Source organism: Palaemon carinicauda, chromosome 13 (genome assembly GCF_036898095.1).
Source record: "Palaemon carinicauda isolate YSFRI2023 chromosome 13, ASM3689809v2, whole genome shotgun sequence".
Lineage (NCBI taxonomy): Eukaryota > Metazoa > Arthropoda > Malacostraca > Decapoda > Palaemonidae > Palaemon > Palaemon carinicauda.
Window position 1 is genome coordinate 133,495,815 of NC_090737.1, and position 20,972 is coordinate 133,516,786.

Below are 20,972 nucleotides of genomic sequence, written 5' to 3' on the forward strand. Positions count from 1 at the left end.
AGATCCTTCCGATCGTACAGAGTTACATACTTACATAATTATGATGATGGAATCATCATACAAATTTAATCATACTCGGTAGATTAACATTTGGACATAAAATTTCCAGAAATTGATTAAATCAAGACATCACTTCCCTAAAGTAAGAACTTGATAATTTAGAACCTTCTTAAACACAAATCTGGCTAGATTTTAAATTACCAGATGGCTTTTTATGCATAAGTTTAGAACATGTTGAAAATGAAAGTAAATTAGAAATGTTTCAGTAACTTAAAATACTGTACCACTGTGAGAAATAAAAAGAATACACAACACTACAGTTATAGCACAGTAACAATTAGAAAATAAAAAATCATAAAACGTATCATCTCATACTGTATTTACAATAGCTGTATATTGGAATAAACATATAAAATCTTAAAATGAATAAATAAATAAAATGCAATAAACTATAAACAGTTAATAAAACATTTATCAACACAAAAAGCTCATTTATCATTTGTTTATACAGTCTTTGCTGCATAACAAATGATTAATCAGCGTACATAATTAGTTTGCGGTAACCAGGTCTGACCCAGTCTAAAATCTTATGTCACTTTGATAATGTGATAAGTATGAGTTTTGTTATGTAAATTGCTAATAGAAAATTAAAATAATTTCATATATTTCTTATGCATTTATAACATTTTAATAATAAGTTCTCATTTGGGTATTACCTTCAAATAGCAATCTTCAGTTATTCTACCAAAATATTTTCTTCCAAATTTATAGGTTTCCTGAGGTCTAACTGTCTTAAACATGTTTTTTTTTTTTCCAGCGGCATTCCTTTTCACTGATCTGCTTTTTAAATTTTCATACAGTGCCAATTATGCATAAAAAGTATGCAACCAAAGAATAAAAAATAAAATGTAAGTATGAAAGAAATACAGCACAAATAAAAAGTGTTATAAACTAATAAAAAATATAAGGAACGCTTAATAACTAAATAAATTTCTTAAACAATAATTAAGAACATTTTATGTGATGAGGTTTTACCCATAAGGAAAATATGTTATTTACTGTATAAATATTTCAAAATAGGACAATTAGAATAATCAATAGAATTTAGTCTCTATAGAGAAAAGTGTCATTTCAGGTTTCAAGTTTTACTGTATTGTGAAGCTAAATCTCAACATACTCGATGAAATGAAGCGCATCTTTGAAAGATGATAATGATGGTAGAAAAGTTGCATGATCATTACTACCTTTTTAGAATATTTTACATAACTTGATGATATTTAGCAGCAATACATGTGACTTTAAATACGTAAAGTTGCAGACTAAAATCCTATTCTAATTATATGTTTTCCATAGATGTTACCCCTGCCTAAACTATTTCATTATTTTAGTTCTATAAGTTTTCAGTTAGTGTCAGCCATGATACAATGAGTATTTCTTATTTCAAATGAAAGTGAAATCTTTTTCTTTACAATAATCTATATTGAGAGAATAAAATAAATGGAGAAATATTTACACAAAATAAGCTCAACATATCCATATCATCTTTGTCAATAGCAATGTAAATGTTTGCTTTTCTAAAACCAACTTCGGCTTACCTCTAAAAAGTGAGTACAAGCTCCCTAAATGATGACGTACGAAGATGAGCAAATAATTATGAAATGTCAGGATGATATAGCATTTTTGTTTGTCATGATATACTGTAACAGAAAATAAAAATGTATACTATACAGTTAGTTAATTTTGTATGTATATAGTCGATCATTCTCTTAAATGTCTTAATTTTTGTACTTGTGAGTTTTGGATTAAATCTACCTTTAATGAATAGCATACTTGGAAAACATATTTACACACTGGAGGAACATACAGAGTAGAGGTCCCCTTTTTTGTTTTGTTTCATTTGTTGATGTCGGCTACCCCCCAAAATTGGGGGAATTGCCTTTGGTATATGTATGTACTGTATGTATGTATTGTTTATGTATTCTGCAAGTGCTGTATCAAGATATCTAATGAGATCTAATTAGGCTGAATGAATAAACTCACAAGTCAAAGAAAAATACCTTCTTGTTAAAAACAGTTATATAAACTTGCAGCACACCCTTACATCTCAGAAGATTAAACTTCTTCAATTTTAACCCTTTTACCCCCAATGGACGAACTGGTCCGTTTCACAAAACTCATCTCTTTACCCCCATGGACGTACTGGTACGTCCTTGCAAAAAACTGCTATTTACATATTTTTTTGTATATTTTTGATAACTTAATGAGAAACTTCAGGCATTTTTCAAAAGAATGAGACCAACTGACCTCTCTCTGACAAAAATTAAGGCAGTTAGAGCAATTTAAAAAATATATATTGCAAAATGTGCTTGAAAAAAAAAAGCCTGGGGGTTAAGGGTTGGAAAGTTCCAAATAGCCTGGGGGTAAAAGGGTTAAGCTATCATCAAAGCATGAGAAAGATTTCAGTGAGCATGCCACATATAATTCCATAAAAAAATAATTACAGTATTAACAAAATAAGAAACTAAAAAGAAATTCTCATACCATGAATTGTACATTTCTTTTCATGGCAAATCCACACAAGTGGATTTAATGGCACAAGGAATTGTCTTTTATTTCATCTTCAAAGAAGAAGGCTGTTAAAGTTAAGGCTTATTTTATGATGAAATTTATCAAGGAATTAATCTTCATCGATAAAAAATTGTGTTGTATGTACTATGGCCACCTTTCAATTAACTTCTCATTGAATTTTACAATTAAAATAATTATAAATTTTGAACACCTCTTTTTCTAAAACCGAAAGTACACAAACATCAAACATAAGATATCCAAATAATTAAGTAATGACAACTGTAAATCAAGAAACCAATTGTGTATATATTTCATAACTGCCTAGTTTAATAAGCCATGATAACTCCAGTCAAATTTCTCACCATTCTAAAATAAGCCTGTCATGTGAGCCTCATAAGTACTCAGTAATATGACTCAGTGGTCTAGTTAAATTATTGTACTTTAATAAAAGCTAGAAAATTAACAATCCTCCTACGAGGGAGCCAATTACTTTTATGTCTCCCCCTCTTTTCATTAATTTCTATGAAAAAATACCTTAGAAAAAAATAGGGATGCTGTTACAGAATATATTTCAAATAGAAAATCAGAATTTTGGTTGAAAGCAATTTATGAAATCTTTGGTTTACTTCATCTTAAACTAGAAAATCTGAACTTTGCTCGACATTCTCGTAATCTTTGGTTTCACTTAATCATAAACCAATTTAAAGATATCATTGTACAGCCTTTGATACCAAACCAACAAACTGAGTTAAATTTCAGTCCTTTAGAGAGCAAATACCATTAATATTTCAAATCTTTTATAAAAGAAAATATGAAGAGTTCATATAAAAATACCTTTCAATAGAAACTCTTTATAACTTCCTCAGTAAAACCAAGGAAAAGTAAATTCATTAAACTTACAAAAACTTAACTTTAACTTGAATAAAACACTTAAAGAATAATAGAAATATACCATGCATTACATTATTAGGATTCTTCTTTTAAAGGATAATGAAAATGTTAAACAGAAACAATAAAAATAAATGAAAACTACATGATAAATAACACCGTTCATGGTGGAAAAGAGAAGAAAGTGTCTAATAATACACAAAAATGATAACATACTATACTCAATTTTTTTTTAATGAGGCGCATTTGCACTTACTCGCAGGGGTGTCCTGTTAGCTCGGAAAAATTTCCTCCTATCTGATTGGTTAGAATTATCTTGTCCAACCAATCAGCGATCAGGAAACTGTTCCGAGCTAAAAAGGTAACCCTGCGAGTCGGTGCAAATCTGTCTCACTAAAAAAAATTACTATAGTAAATATGGTAAAGAATGTTTCAATTCATAGTTCAAACACAAAAAAAAAACTCTTTGGATTTAAAGAAAAAACTATATTATGATAACCATGATGTCTTTGGGACCTTTGAACCCACAAAATAGCAAAGCAAAATGTAATATGAAAACTGGGCATAAAATTTACACCATTGTGTAAAATACAACTGAAAATTATAGCAATTGTTCATGTAAAAAATCCAGAGTTGTTAGAAACTTGTAAAGTCTTAATTGATAAATTAGGTAAATGAACAGAAGCGAGAATATTGAGAAGTTAAAGGTAGGTGAAACAAGTCCTTCTATTACTATACTGAAAGAATAGGGTTTAATTTAAAAGGTAAGCACAGTTTACCATGGGTAATTTGGATTTTTATGATTGATGTACTTTAAGGAAAATACATTAATTGATTTTTAAAATTTCTGCAGGTGATTTGGATTTAATTCTTCTTTTTATGAAATTAAGTAATCTACTACAAAACTGGATGTGCATACCATTTGTGGGTGACAATGCGACTGAAGAATTAAAAAAAAAAATTTTGGCAATAAAAATTCAAATTTTCACTTCAATGGAAAATAATGTGCTTACCCTTTAATTACTAAGCTCATGAAAACAGTTGATACCGCAAAGGGAGAGTAAACAAATAAATATAACTTCAACATTACTTGTTTTTCATAGTGAAAGAAATTCAAAATCACTCCAGAAATCATACACTTAACAAAACTCAAAAACTCGAAAGCAAGAGGACAAGAAACGTTCCCATTACTGTTTTCCAACAGCTGGAGAAATTATTAACTAATTTGATAAATTCATTTATAAATTAAATGAATATTTACATAGATTACAAAAGACTGGTAATTGAAGGTTACTTCACTACTACTATTCATATTTTCAATGAAGTACTTCAAATTCTAATTATATAACATACTTTTACTTTTATCTAGAAAAAGTAAAGATACCGTATTTGATGGCATGTAAGACTTAAAGTAATTTTTTTCCAAGACCATTATCTTCCTACATCTTATATGCAGAGTTGGGTTTTCCCAATAACTAAATTTTCCCCAACTGTTACTACCATGGGCTATAATTTAAAACAAAAGATATTCATTAATAAAAAGCCGGAATCAGGAATAATACTATTTACTCAAAATAAAATATCATTATTACCGGTATTATAAACGTAATCACTGTAAGAAAGTAACAGCAACAATGGTACCAGTTGATCCGTTGTAAACGCTAACTAAATATCCATCAACTTACTCCATTCAATAACCGACTGGAAACTAAAGAAGAAGGAGATGTACCAAAAAGGAAATACACAAAGTACTCATCAACTCTAAGACAGTAGGTAAGGGTCAGACTAAACGATCTTCTATTTCACAGCTCCTGCCAAGTGTCGTATAATCACATGTGAGATTACTCGCATATCTCACGATCTTGCATACTGCACATCGCTTTACATTTTGTCTCAATATTGTACCGTATATGATTTCATCATACAGTATAAGTACTATATCATACATAGCATGCAAATTACTTTTTGGCAGCTTAGACTAGGGTAAGCTTAAATGCCAATTCTTTTATGAAAGCTATTTATCATTACTTTCCCATTTAAAGTATTTTTCTTTTATTGGCTTTAGAGGAACTCTAATAACTATTAACAAGTGGGGATTTTTTAATTTCCAATACTGTATAGTAATTTTTTGTCAAATATAATACAAATTCTTCAAAATAAATTATCAAATTCACTACAAACATGAATATATGATCAAAACTATTACTTTCAATGTTTGCTAGTTAACAAAGTTTGCTTATTTCAACTGAAACTTAAAACTTCCTATGAATGGCCATACTTTGCACGTCAACAATAAAATGTATGTAGCCTCATGTTAATTTATTTTCTTCTTTATACATATTCATATGCATCTCGAAGTGCATATGTATATATTACAGCTACCACAGTTTTTACAATATATTACCCCTTTCACCCCCAATGGACGTACCGGTACGTTCTTTCAAAACACGGTTATTTACATGTTTTTGCATATTTTTGATAACTTTATGAGAAACTTCAGGCATTTTCCAAAAGAATGAGACCAACCTGACCTCTCTATGACAAAAATTAAGGCTGTTAGAGCAATTTAAAAAAAATATATAGCAAAATGTGCATGAAAGTTCAACATACCTTGGGGGTAAAAGGGTTAATAACTTCTACTAAATACTGGTTTAATGTCTAAATCTTAGCCTAAAATTTTTGTTCTTCTCTCTTCCTTACTTTAAATATTGTACGCTTGAATGTGCTATAAATATCCTTTTCTGAATATGCCTTACCAAAACTAAGCTACATTTCATAATGCCCATGTATCTTTTATTTTATCAAGTACTTTATGGTAAATGAATGAAATAATTTTCTCATTAGTCAAATACGGTAAAATATACCTTTTCCTTCGATTATGTATCATCTTAAAATGATAGGTAGTGTTGAAATAACCTTCCCTCAGAACTTTTGTCATTATTGTATATGTGCGATGATTTAGTAAAATTTTTACTTAATTTTCAATATAAAGGAAACTTTTTCTGCAAAGCAATGGTGACTGAGTAAAACACTGCACAACAGATGAGCTTTCAAGCAAAAAACAAGGGTCACTCAAAAACAAATGATCGCAGAATGGTGTGAATAGCATTGGATATAAGAGATGTCCAAGAGCTATTAGAGAAAGAGAGTAAATTCTGGTAATCCTAAACTATACAGAGGGTCGTCAATTTACAAACATTCGGAGATACCAACACACATTCAACTGAAAATAACGAAGAAAATATATAGAAATACTGTCATTAAACCATATATCATTTAAATTGCGCTTACTAACAGCTTCTTGAAATCAATTAAGTTTACAAGTTGAGGACCTTCTGTATACCTTATAAGATTAGATAAGTGATACCATACATACTGTAAACACAGCTAGTTCAGGAATGAATTTAATAGATATTGCAGACAATGAACACCTCATTCAAAGCTAACTTTTAACGTTGATCCTTTAGCTTTCGTTAGCCAAGCTTAGTTTTTATTTCGTTTGGTTAAAACCAATACCTATTTCTACTGCCATGAACACAGTGTAGAGTCCTGAGTGACAATGGTGACCAGAAAGAAACGCCTCCAAGGTTTGCAGACGACTATATCACTCCTCGAGTTACGTTGCACAACAAAAATTAATCACTACGCCATAAAATTTGAAATGAAAATAATTAATACCGGCCTTTTACAATGGCAATTATGCTAGCCATCATTATGCATTTGCTAGCCATAAATAAATATATAGCAGCTAGCACAGGGGAATATAAAATGCGATCAAGCCATGCAAAAGCAAACATTTTGCTTTACATAATACATTATCATGGTTATGTTCGAGCAATTTAAAGTTTTGTCAAAAATAAATTACCATAAACATCTGACATTATCTGTTGACTTAATCTTCACTGATTAACTATCAATGACCCTTTTTATGATTAAAGTATAAAAAGTCTACAACAAAATATGTAAATCAAACTTCAATATAAAAAATGTATAAAATCAAATACCTTACACGTCTCTTTGTATTAACATAGAGCCTCCACCAAAATGCTCTGTCCTTTTCTAAACACCATTTCATCTTCGATGATAAAATCTCTGATTAACATGACATGATTTTACGACTAAACCCACAATACTTTCTGTTCCAATGGATGGTTTTTCTTCTCGCAAGATTATGATCTCAAGGCAGAAGAGGAAGAGGACACAGACTATCTGCGCTCATTTCCACAGAGTGGTCCGTGCCTGATTAGTGGAGGCTCGTGGATGTCAAGACATAGGTGTTGCCAGATCGCCCAGAATCTCTTTCTTTATCTGAGAAAGAAATGGATGACAGATCATGAGTATATTTTCCTCTACTTCAGTTCATAGAAATAATTCATATTAGATTCTTGCATACCTCTCACAGAGAGAGAGAGAGAGAGAGAGAGAGAGAGAGAGAGAGAGAGAGAGAGAGAGAGAGAGAGAGAGAGAGATATTTGTCATATGGTTAGTTATATAAATGGCAAATAATCTAACTATTCATGGATAATCTGAGGTAATTTTCATATAAGTTAGGCAAAGATAAGATAATATATTCAGATGGTGTATCTGGTTTCATAATAACACTTAGTAATAAACAATTATCATCATTGCAGTACATGCCAAGATGCAACCCTAGTTGGAGAAGTAGAATATTACATGCCTAAGAATCCTGAAAGTGAGAGCAGCTGAGTGTACAAAAAAAATAAGAGGTGTGTAGCATAAATTGTAAAAGAACTAGCAAACAACAAACCAAAATAAATAACAGATCAATTATGACACAAACAGCTCTACAAAAAAGCATTCGAACGTAGTTTGAATTTCTGAACTTCCACAGATTCAACCACAGATATGTACTGTTTATAATTATGAAGATCATTACACAATTTGGTCCTATCCAGAAAAAAATTCTGGAATATTTTGTAGCATTGAGTCAAATAAAAGGAAATGCTAAAGGCTTAGAATTAACTGTATACCAAATCTAGAGGTATTTGAAAATTGCCATAACCTTCATTTCCCATCAAATGAGTTTCTGGTGTTATAGCATACAAACATTCATTAACAATGTAAAATGTTGACAAACCAAAAATTTTAAGCAGGAGAGAAGGTTAGAATTTAATGTTCATAAATATAATAAATTTGAAAAACTATTTTGTATTATTCCTAGCCATATAAACCAGAGTTCTTTGAAATATGGGGAATGTCTTCACTGGAGCTGGCAGGGCTCTTAAAATTGAAGTGCCCATTCTCCTGTCAAACACATCACTTTTGACCTTCAGCTCAGGAGAGCGAGGGGTGGTTGAGGTGGAAAATTTAACTTTAAAGAATTCAGATTTTCACAGCTAGGAAAAATAAATCACAAATTTTTAAAGTACATACATACATATAACAAGGCACTTCCCCCAAATATTGGGGGGTAGCTGACATCAAACAAATGAAACAAAAAAGGGGACCTCTCCTCTCTATGATCCTCCCAGCCTGACAAGGGACTCAACCGAGTTCGGCTGGTACTGCTAGGGTGGCACAGCCCACCCTCCCGCGTTATCCACCACAGACGAAGCTTCATAATGCTGAATCCCCTACTGCTGCTATCTCCGCGGTCATCCAAGGCACCGGAGAAAGCAGCAGGGCCTACCGGAACTGCGTCACAATCGCTCGCCATTCATTCCTATTTCTAGCATGCTCTATTGCCTCTCTCACATCTATCCTCCTATTACCCAGAGCTTCCTTCACTCCATCCATCCACCCAAACCTTGGCCTTCCTCTTGTAATTTGTATTTTTCTTAGCCATACAAACCTGAGTCTTTTAGGTAGGGAGTATGTTTTCGGTATGAGTCGGTCAGCTGTTGAATTGTTTAAATGAGCAGTTAAGCAACAGGTGGGAGTGAGGCTGAGGAGTACTGTCCCATTTCCTGTTAAAGTCTTTTCATATATCACCGTTCAGCCAAGTGTAATCTACGGGAATCAGGTTTGGAAAGCTAGAAAAATACAAATCACTTTAACTTTGTGATTTATATTAATGTCAAGAGATGATAACTAAATATGCTTAAAGCGTAGAATTTGCTTGAAAAATACGCAGACGAGAATATATTATACTAGCAGTCTTACTCATGCGTGGGTATTTGGTACATGTAGCATATATATTTTTGGATTTGACGGAAGGGGCTCACCATTGCTCAGTAAATAACCCTGAAATACGATGATTATGTCCTTACTAGTATACGTGACCCTTCAAAAATGATGGCTAAATATTTAGATATGCACACACTCATGCACCCCCCCTGACCAAGGTGTGACTACTCTCTCTTCCCCTACCAGAGGGATGAAGAGAGCTCAGCGTGACCGGAAAAATATATATATCTATGCATACAACGAACCTCGATTAAAAAACATTGAAGGCCAATTTCTGAATACATGAAATTTTCAGAAAAAAAAAATTTTCTACTACTTTTTTAAATATTGATCGACTTTAGTCATTTAACATGAAAAGTTGAGGTATTTTATAACCTACAATCTGTATATTCACTTTTAAGAAAAAGTTCCAGTGAAAAATGCCCCTGTTCTCGAACAAATATTCGGTACTCGAGTAGTGCGAGTTAAAGCCCCGCCAAGCTGAACGGTATCAGTTATGCCGTGGCCGTTGTTTCGGATGAACGTAAACATATGCTCTGTTCATTTTTCGTGTAACACTGTGCTATATCTTTGTTTTGCATCCTTTTCTATTTCTTTTGATTCATTAGTACCTAAACATGGGTCCAAAGAAAAATAAGAGTGAAAGTGGTCAAGTAAAAAGGAAAACAGTGCGAATAACTATTGAACTGAAAAAGGAAATAATTTCCAAGCAAGAAAACAGTATGCGTGTTTCGGATCTTGCTCTCAAATACTCTTTGGCTAAGTTGATGGTATCGACAATTTCAATGAATAATGAAACAATAAAGGGAGCAAATGTTGCTAAAGGAATGACTACTTTGACGAAGCAAAGCCTCAGGTACTTGAGGAACTGGAGAAGTTGTTACCTACTATTATTATAAATGAGAAACAGTTATGAGGTGATAGCATTATTGAGGCATTTATTTGTGAAAAGGCGTTAGAAATCTACTCTAAGTTGGGGGGAGTTCAAGATTTGTTGAAAAAACTCATCCTGATACTGTGATAGCCAATTGGGGTGTAAACCTTTTCAATGACAATGATGTGTCTCATTACAGTAAGATTCTGCAAAAAAAAAAAAAAAAAAAGCAACAAACACGGGATCAGTTTTGAATTAAAGAAAAACCTGCCCTAAAGAGACAGAAAAGGGAAAAAACCCCAAATCCCAGATATTTTTCTGGAAGGGGAATCCTCCTGTCGGCAATAACTCCTCCGTTCCTCTCCAAACTGCCATCTACTTTCGCTGCCATATTGCAACCAAAAAGGTAAATTTTCTTATATGTTAACCCTTTTACCGAGCTATTTGGAACTTTCCAACCCTTAACCCCCCGGCCTTTTTTTTTTCAAGCACATTTTGCAATATATTTTTTAAATTGCTCTAACTCCCTTAATTTTTGTCATAGAGAGGTCAGGTTGGTCTCATTCTTTTGGAAAATGCCTGAAGTTTCTCATAAAGTTATCAAAAATATGCAAAAAAAATGTAAATAGCAGTTTTTTGCAAGGACATACCGGTACGTTCATGGGGGTAAAGGAATGAGTTTTGTGAAACGTACCTGTACGTCCATTGGGGGTAAAAGGGTTAAAATGACTTTTAATGTTTTCATTTTTATTGAGAGTTTAATGTGCTATTGTATTAACTGTTTGTGCAAAAACTACATAACTGCATCACTTTTGTATGCTAATAGCGAATCAACTGCTGCTTGGAATGCATTATTCACTTTTACATCATTTGCAATGGGAAATGATTTGGTATTCAAACGAATCGGTATTCGACCATCTTTTTGGAATGAATTATGGTCGAATACCAAGGTATTACTGTAAATAAATTGAAATGCTACAATGAATGTATAACTTTTTGAGAATAGAATTACCTTTCAATGGTTTTTAAATAAAAAAATACAGTATAAAAAAAGGATAGTAGGAGTATGAAGTAACAACAAAGTACCATTGTTTGAAAAGGGCTGGGTCGCACCCCCTAAAGGTGCAAAGTGAATAGATCTATTGTCAGTTTAGCCATAAATCGATGCAGTGTCCAACCTACGCATGTATCCTACTTTGTTTAATTATTAACACAAAGCAAGTTTCTAACATTCCATCTAAAAATGTATGAGAAAAAGATAAAAACAACCTTGGATAGAATGCTCCAGTATGACCTTAATGCCGGCAAAAGAAGTCTTTGACAGGAGAGTGGGTGGGGGCTACTCACCCAAGCTAACCACCTATTGTTAACTACCTTGTTAATAATTCCAATGCTATTACACCTCCACTGAAGACATTAACCCTATCTTAAAGAATGAATGATTTGCATATGTGTAGGAACAATAAAGAAATGAAAAATCTACCTTCAGACTACTCTATATACCCATTAAAAATATAAAGCTTTAATTTCATAGGCATTAATTTATCACTTTACCAACTTTAATACTTCACACAGGGCAATCCATTACTCTACAAATGCTTATTAATACCAATTATTGGTAATTACAAGTGGTTAGGCAAGCACATCAGGCATCCAAGTTATTGTTCACTATGGGAATATAGATTAATAATGTAATAAGTCAGTTAAGCAGGCATGTGGGCAGCTCTTCCATTTATAGGTTTCAATGCGAATTCAGTTCTCTCAACTCTTACATCCTGTATTCATCTCACTGGAGTCCCGTTAATAGGAAGTCTTCATTTATTACCTTTCACCAGAATTTCATGGCCCTTCCTACAGGTCTTCGTCCTGCCACTTCAACATACAGTAAATTTTTTCTGACTAACTGCTCCTCACAGCTGGAGGTTCTACAAGACATTCATGGAAACCTGCAAAGAATATGAGCTTGTCTTTCAGCCTGCCTTTATATTTGCAGTTTCCCTAATACTGGCAGTTCCTTTTACTCCAATGAAAAACACAGCAATAATTAATAAATTTCCCTTTGCCTCTATAGCAATTCCCGATGTTTTTCCTTGTCCCCAGTTTCCCATCTCTCCAATGATGTGTACATGGATATCCATTCATGCATGCACAATAATTACTAGTCTTCTTTTCCTTTTCACAAGGGGCTGGGTCATTCATTAACCATAAATGTTGGCTAGTTGTACGTACATCAATGGGTTCATTGTGCAAAAAAATAAAAACTAAGCTCCAAGCCACAGACATTAGTTGGTACTAATTATAAATGTAAAACTAAATACAGTATAACGTTCATACTTCACTACACATGTATCGTTAAGTTTTCTTGGAATGTGATTGGAGATACAATCGTATAAACAAGCTTTATTTCTAAATTTGACAATTTTGCCGAATAAAAATTGACGAGTTATAAATATTATAAACAAAGATTATACCCTACTACTAAGAATCTTTCAGTTCACTGCTAGTCTGGGGCTTTGTTTCCAAGAAAATCTCCAATACATATGTTTATCTTTTAAAAAACTACTAAACCATACTTCTGATGTTATGTAACTTGACATATATCAGCCACACAAAGCCAGTAAAAAAAGGGACATTGGAAACTGAATTTTAGTGTTTTACAAGCTGCCAATGCATTATTTTTTAACTCCATAATAGCTAATGAATCCTCTAAAAGTTACATATATGCATTGACTATATTCTGCTAGTCATTATCAATTCATCAGTTCATGCATGGATATTACTTTGGAATAAAACTCAGGTATCACTGATCAAATTAATCTTGGAACTAATATTAGGTACTACTTAAATCAACTGAAATGAAACATATATGTAGTACGTAAATTTTACCTTTTATGAACACCTATCCAAGTTTTCATTATCTCTCAATCTCTCCCAATGAGTATCTCTTAGTCCAAACACTTGAATTTTGTTGACATGAAGTACAGTACTGGGGATAGACTTGGTCTTCTGTAATTTAACACTTTCACGAAGTACCAGCCGAACTCGGTTGAGTCCCTTGTCAGGCTGGGAGGAACGTAGAGAGGACACGTCCCCCTTTTTTGTTTCATTTGTTTGATGTCGGCTACCCCCCAAAATTGGGGGAAGTGCCTTGGTATATGTATGATGTATGTATGTACGAAGCATATTTTGAAGATTCAGCGTATCAATGCTCTCATGGTGAACAAGCGTCACAAAATAGGAAACACATTTGCTATATCTAATTTTTATCAAGCAAATAGGTTTCTTGGGCACTTAACAGCACTACTGAAAGTCTCTCTTCATAAAGTATCGTCGTTATACACATGGTTCTAGCTTGAGGGTACACTCGGGCACAATATTCTATCTAATTTCTCTTCCTCTTAGCTTTGTTTTAGCTTTTATAGTTTATAATAGGAAATATTTATTCTCATGTTGTTACTGTTCTTAAAATATTTCATTTTTCCTTGTTTCCTTTCCTCATTGGGCTATTTTCCCTGTTGGGGGCCCTGGGCTTATAGCATCCTGCTTTTCCAACTAGGGTTGTAGATTAGCAAGTAATAATAATAACATTGCAACATTCCAGTGATTACAAAAACATCTCTTGGATAATTGAAAGGCTTATTATCAAAAGTCTCAAAAGACTGATCATGTCAGATTCGTTCAAAGTCCTTGTAAGTTGTTGCTTTTTAAGCCAGTGGTGATACTCCTTATAGTAGTAGGATATTCATTTAAATGACTTACTTTTCAAACGCATCATCAACTTCATTCCTAAATCTCTAGATAACAATATTTAACATTCTCTCTAAATTTCTTTGGATATATAGTTTAATCTATCGGGGCCTTCTGGCTTGCTGCCTGTTTTCCGCCGACCTTTCACTATTATTACCACAAAAGGGCTTGCTGTGTACTGCATTTGCTAGATGTTCAAATCTTGGATACTAGCCATGCAAAGAATAAAGCAAACTCACTGAATCATTTGATTATGTCAGCAGAGTACATCAGTAATTATAAGCAATGCTACTTGAACATAAAATATATTTATAGCATTTACATTACTATGTGATATTTTTATTACATAAAAAAACTAGTTGTGCTTCGATACATTAATTTACCTCAATTGGTAACATAAAATTTCTAAATATTTCAATGAAAAAAAGCTTTATACTGTATTATGGCAAATAAAATAAAACAATAGTTATCCCAATGCAATATGAAAAAAAGAAACAAACATGCATTCAAAGTAAAATATAATTATACGGAAGTTTACTTACTCTAAGTGGAGCGCATGACAACCAAGATCGGCCTGTCAACATTTCCCCGACTATGGTCCAAGAGTCCAAAGTTGGGGTATAACATTCAATTGTATCATGAAAATGTTCCCATCCGTCTTCACCTCCAAGAATGTAAATTCTTCCATCTACAACTGCGACACCTTAAAGAAAAGAAAAAAAAAGATAGATGCAATATCATATAATATCCCTTGGTTTGAAATTCAGTCACCCCTAAAACACAAATATTTTTTTTAGGAACCTCCCCTATTGGTCATATCGCTTTCATTCCTGAAAGCTTGGTATGTCGTCATACGGGTAGTAGGTTGGTCTGGGCACCAGCCACCTGTTGAGATACTAACACTAGAGAATTAGTGGGTCCTTAGGTAGTAGGTTGGTCTGGGCAACATCACCTGTTGAGATACTACTGCTAGAGAATTACTGTATTGGGTCCTTTGATTGACCAGACAGTACTGCATTGGATCCCTCTCTCTGGTTACTGCTCATTTTGTCTTTGCCTACACATACACCGAATAGTCTGGCATATTCTTTCCACATTCTCCTCTATCCTCATACAACTAACAACACTGAGATTACCAAACAATACTTCTTTGCTCAAGGGGTTAATTACTGCACTTCAACTGTTCAGTAACTACTTGCCTCTTGGTAAGAGTAGAAGAGACTTTTTAGTTACGGTAAGCAGCTCTTCTAGGAGAAGGACACTCCAAAATCAAACCATTGTTCTCTAGTCTTTGATAGTGCCATAGCCTCTGTATAGTACCATGGCCTTCCACTACCTTGGATTAGAGTTCTCTTGCTGAGTGTACACTTGAGCACGCTGTTCTATTTTATTTCTCTTCTTTTTTTATTTGAAGTTTTTATAGTTTATATAGGAAAAATCTAATTTAATGTTGTTACTGTCTTTAAATTATCTTATTTTGATTGTTTATTACTTCTCTTGTAGATTATTTCCTCGTTTCCTTTTCTCACTGGGCTATTTTTCCTTGTTGGAGTCCTTTGGCTTATAGCATCTTGCTTTTCCAACTAGGGTTATAGCTTAGCTATTAATAATAATTATTTATTTAAAGAGACTTATTTTAGCAACTGAGTCACAAATCCATACATTTACCTCGTAAGAGAAAAAACATACAATGAGCTAACTGCTAAGTTTGCAAGTGAACGCTGCACACAGCCATTTAAACATGATACAATTGACCAATTTGATTGAATTTTCAACACATTAAATATAACATAAAACATTTTGGTCTAAGGGTATCATACGATTTACTGTACCACGCTATCCACATATGTAATAAGAGGTTCTTAAAGGGCGCTTATTTCGAGGGGAGTGATATATGATCCAGACTATCACCTCAGCTCATAAGCGATAAGCTGTTGTTTAAGGGATAAGCTGTTGTTTAAAGGAACTTACTTTATCGAGAGGAAAGATATAAGGATCCAAATTATCATCTACGTCTTCTTTCCAATCCAGTTGTCAAAAAGAGAGGCTAGAAATGTGGGAATGCAAAGGATTCGCAGCAGAAGGCTCTAAAGTAAATAAGGAATTAGAAGTTCTATGAAACGATTTCAAATCTAAGACGTGCCGTGTATCATCAGAAGCCTTACTGAATGGTGCACAAGACCTACTAGATACCGCTTAGGCTGATCTTCCTAATCGGGTAGTTGAATAAGTAGAACTTCAAAAGTTCAAACTTGCAGCAAATGTTTTCATGTTGAACAGGCTGACATAAGTCTTTTTATAGTTTATATATGAAATATCTGTTTTAATGATGTTAATGTTTTTAAAATAATAAATTTTAATTGTTCATTAGTTCTTATGTCTTTTATTTATTTCCTTATTTCCTTTCCCCACTGGGCTATTTTTCAATGTTGAAGCCCTTGGGCTTATAGCATTTTGCTTTTCCAACTATAGTTGTAGCTTAGCTAGTAATAATAATAATAATAATAATAATAATAATAATAATAATAATAATAATAGGGTTTAAAACAGGGCAAGTTAGGCCCGAAATATTGCCCTTAACCAAAGAGTTCAAAGAGTTATTGGTTTTCCAAGCTTCCATAAATGAAGCTAATGATTTTAATAGCTTATAACTATAAAAAAATGAAACTCTTTAGGACTGTTACAAAGTCAAATGATGGAGTGGCATATCGCCATCATTCCCTCTATAATCAACTAGCTAAGTCTCCTCTGGATTTCCGGAAGAACTAAAAGTAAGCTTTCTTTTATGCTTTGAACTTTAATCTGATCAGTCGCCATGAAACCCTTTCCAAAATACATTGTTGAGCATCTGCAATAAATTTTTTCATCAAATGATCTAAGAGGAGACATTTTTCCTTTCTTGTAGCCCACTACCAAGAAGGGCACATTCAACCCAAAGCAGAGAAAGCTGCAGCACTTGTTTCAAAGTAAGCTTGATATGAATGCTAGTGTTACCTATGCATTAGCAATGAGCCTTTTGGCATTTATTGTATTAATGGAGAAAGTCGCACAGGAGTCCAGGAAAGGAGACCCCCGAGATTTGCCAGATCAGGCATGGGCAACAAGTGGCCCTCGATGTGTTGTTTCGCGGCCCTCAAGACATTCTAGGTTACTGAAGCTCTATATATCTATAACCCTAATCATCATTAGGAAATGAAATATGTCAGTTTTATGTAAAAATTTCATACCAAGATAAATATAACAGGGAAGAATTGCAAGAAAATTCAGTATACATTGGGCAAGCAATATCTTTAGCACATATGTATTATTATGCAGCCCTCTCTCCCTTGGATATACTGTAGTTAAATGTGGCCCCACATTGACGAACAGTTGCCCATGCCTCTGCTAGATGCATAAGGCTTAGTTTTAACAGAAAATTCTGAGGGAAAACAGTGTAAATGTTTAAAGGTAGAAGAGAGAAATGAAAGCCACCATATCCAAAGCAGTGCTAAAAGAAGCCCCCCAAAAAAGTGCTATTGGAAGAATTGCCATGTGGTTATTGTGGGTAAAGGGAGGGGGTAGCTCCTTACAATGTACAGAATATCACATACTGTATCAAAGAAATTGCTCTGGATTACAAGTATTCATGGTGCAGGAGATTTTTTGTTCAGAATGTATAGTATTACAAAAAATGAGAAAAGTGGAGAGTTGAAAACCTCTTACAGAGGCAAAACAATTCTGTTACATCGGGAACACACCAGACTGTAACGCTGCAGTTGAGAGGGCACTCAGAATTAGAGCAGCAAAGACTTACAATGACTTCATAAGTCTACCACTATATGCAAAAGAAAACTGGGCATTGGCATACAAAATGGAGGAGCTTCTGAAAAGGTGTGCCGTCATCATTATCATCACCATCTCCTACGCTTATTGATAAAAAAGGGCCTTGGTTAGATTTCGCCAGTCGTCTTTATTCTCAGCTTTTAATTCTATACTTCGCTATTCATCATCTCCTACTTCACGCTTCATAGTCCTCGGTCCTCCAACTCTTCTAGTGCCTTGAGGAACCCAATTAAATGTTTGGTGAACCAATCTCTCTTGGGGAGCCCAAAGAGCATGCCCAAACCCTCTCCATCAACCCCACACCATGATCTCATCCACATATTAGAAATGAAACTATAAGAGATATTACTCAATTGCCATACGTGGTGTGACCGTAGAATCTTAAAATTCATGACGGGAGTATGGTGGAAGGATGATATCATCAATGAAGAATTGGAAAAAGAAATGCACTTTCCAGTAGCTGAAAGATAGAGTACTGTACAGGACTAAGAATGGAACCATCACATTTCTCATCAAATTTGACAAAAAACAAAAGCTGGCGTTGATATATCTGCAAGACAATGATGGAAAGTTAAGAGACAGGAAGGCCTCATTTCAAAGGATGAAATATCTAAAGCCGTCATGGCACAGCTGTTGACTGAACAAATAGGCTTAGGGTATATTGTGTTAAAAAAATAAATCAAGATGAAACATCTTGTATAAAAAGTCACAGTAATTTTCTTCAAAAATGGAAAGTTGATAATTTATAACACTAAAATCACCAATCAATCTCATTGAACTTCCACTATCTTGCAGTAGAGTTCTCTTGTTGAGGGTACACTCAGGCAAACTATTCTATTTTATTTCTCTTTCTCTTTTTTTTTAAGCTTTTGTATTTCATATATGAAAGATCTAATTTAACATTGTTACTGTTCTTAAAATATCTTATTCACTCTCAATGCCGCCAAGCCTTTCTTCGAAATTGTGAACAGGTGGCTTTGGAACTTCAGTGATCGATCCCGTTTGATTGCTTCTTCTTGAGTAACCCTGTGGTGTACTCTTCCAGGATGGGAGTGGATTTCTGGGAGAAGGTCACTGGTGGAGGAGGAGGACCTTGTGGCCATTTTCACCTCAAACCTTTAGAGATTATGCTATGAGCCCACAGACCGAAGGTCCAATGGTCTCGAAAGTGGTAAAGTCTACCCCCTACCGGGACCACCGCGTTGTGAGGGGGTGAATCTAGGTACTTTCCTTCTCCGAGCCCCCTTTTTTCTAGGTCCGTCTCGATGGCGAGACTGTCTTCTACTCCTGTAGCTTCCTCTCTGGTGTCCACGAGAGGAGCCTGAGGGTTCGGATCTAGGGCTGTATGCAGGTAAAACATCCCAACGGGGTTGGGCTGTGTACCTGGGGAATCAGTGAGGTAGACCACCTGATGAGGGGATTTGGATGCATAGACGTCGAATCGGAGGGAGGCTGTGATGACGAGTGGGTAACCGACTATCGATTCCTGTCTGATAGAGGCCTCAGACAGAACGTATTTCCCACAACTAACCCGATCAGACCATCAAACGTGTAGGTCGAATTGGAAGGGCAGATCTTGGAATTATCGTAACCCCCAGACTGACAACATCCTGGTCCAGACAGATCGGGCCTGCCCTTTAGGAAATAATACTGTTACCTTCGGTACCCTGTCTAACCTAACCAAGGCAATCTCTTTCAATCGAATGAATCCGTTGAACGGGAATTCTAGTACCTGGGAGTAAATTCTAGGTCCCCCAGAGGGAGGATGTCTATGCCATCCAGATTTATGGTACCATCTATATATGGAACATGTAAGGCAAATCTCTATGCGTTGTTTTTATCGAAGGAGGTTACTTCGATATGCCTGGGGCTGTAGGGGGAAACTTCTGAGTTCCTGAACGGATCTGACTCACTACCATACTTTTGAGCTCCGTCATAGCCCCTTGGTTTTCCCTAGAATGTGTTGCTTTTAGCAGTCACGGTTTATGCAGGGTAACATGAACATCAGGATCCATTAAGGGTCCTAGGTCGGTGACGTAGGTAATTGCAAAGCTGAAGGCTCAAAATTCATCCCCACCTACCTGCCCGTCCATGGGGTCGTCGTCCAACCTTAGAGAGGACACTCTGAGGAGATAGGGACCTCTAGATGGAGCATTTCTTCCCAACCTTGATAACCAAGGGCGGAGAGCCTCTCTTGCAGGCCAGAGAGATTCATCATCATCCTGACGGGAACCATGTAGGCGAACCTTCTGTAAAAGAAAGGGGACATAAGTCTGGATGTTCCTTGAACTTTGGTTAATGATCCTATTCACAGGCTGGGATCAGCTGTATAACTCATAAAAATCAATTTTAAAGAAAAATCATTTAATGTACTATCTTTTGGGGTATAGTTCGACACTTGTATTCATGAAATGTGACACTGTTGGCGCATCCGCCACAGGTTGGCCACCCCTGACTCAGACGTTCAGAACCGGGTCTAACATTATTTACTGGCTATTAGTATTCTATTGATTCATCTGTTCACTGACCAGAGTTTCAAGGAACAGTAGATAGCCTCTCATGGCATGGTTAGTCTCGACCCGGCCCTTCATTAGAAGGGGCCAACGTTTGGTTCCCAGTACTGAGTGGAAACTTATTTCTATTTGAACACTATGTTGTATGGATATTTATTCATATTTAGGCATAGTTAGAATTGAATATGTATAAATATAGGCATAATCAATTTATTTCTATTTGAACACGATGTTGTATGAATATTTATTCATATTTAGGTATAGTTATTTATCCATATTTATACATAGTTAGAATTAAATATATGCATAAATATAGGCATAGTTATGTTCATATATTTTTATTTGGACTTTCAAGAATAACTAATGAATATTACCAACGCAAATTCAAAGTGTCATTAAAGTAAGTACAGTTT

At 34.5% G+C, this 20,972-nt stretch overlaps 1 protein-coding gene across 4 annotated transcripts in view; it reads right to left on the bottom strand.

Moving 5' to 3' along the window:
• Positions 1-6,740: 6,740 nt before the first annotated feature.
• The window catches only part of LOC137652464 (kelch-like protein diablo), a 50,312-nt gene continuing 36,080 nt past the window's right edge, over positions 6,741-20,972 (bottom strand). Inside the window, exons 13-15 of one of the 4 annotated variants that reach the window (XR_011046303.1) lie at positions 14,767-14,927; positions 12,303-12,423; positions 6,741-7,764 (exon numbers count right to left, since the gene is read on the bottom strand). Coding sequence is in view for 3 of the 4 variants with exons in the window: in XM_068385850.1 (XP_068241951.1) it covers positions 14,326-14,433; positions 14,767-14,927 (269 nt within the window). In the remaining variant the exon portion in view is untranslated. Of the gene's footprint in view, positions 7,765-12,302; positions 12,424-14,194; positions 14,434-14,766; positions 14,928-20,972 lie in introns of those variants that run through there. The other 3 variants (XM_068385852.1, XM_068385850.1, XM_068385849.1) reach the window with 3 other exon arrangements.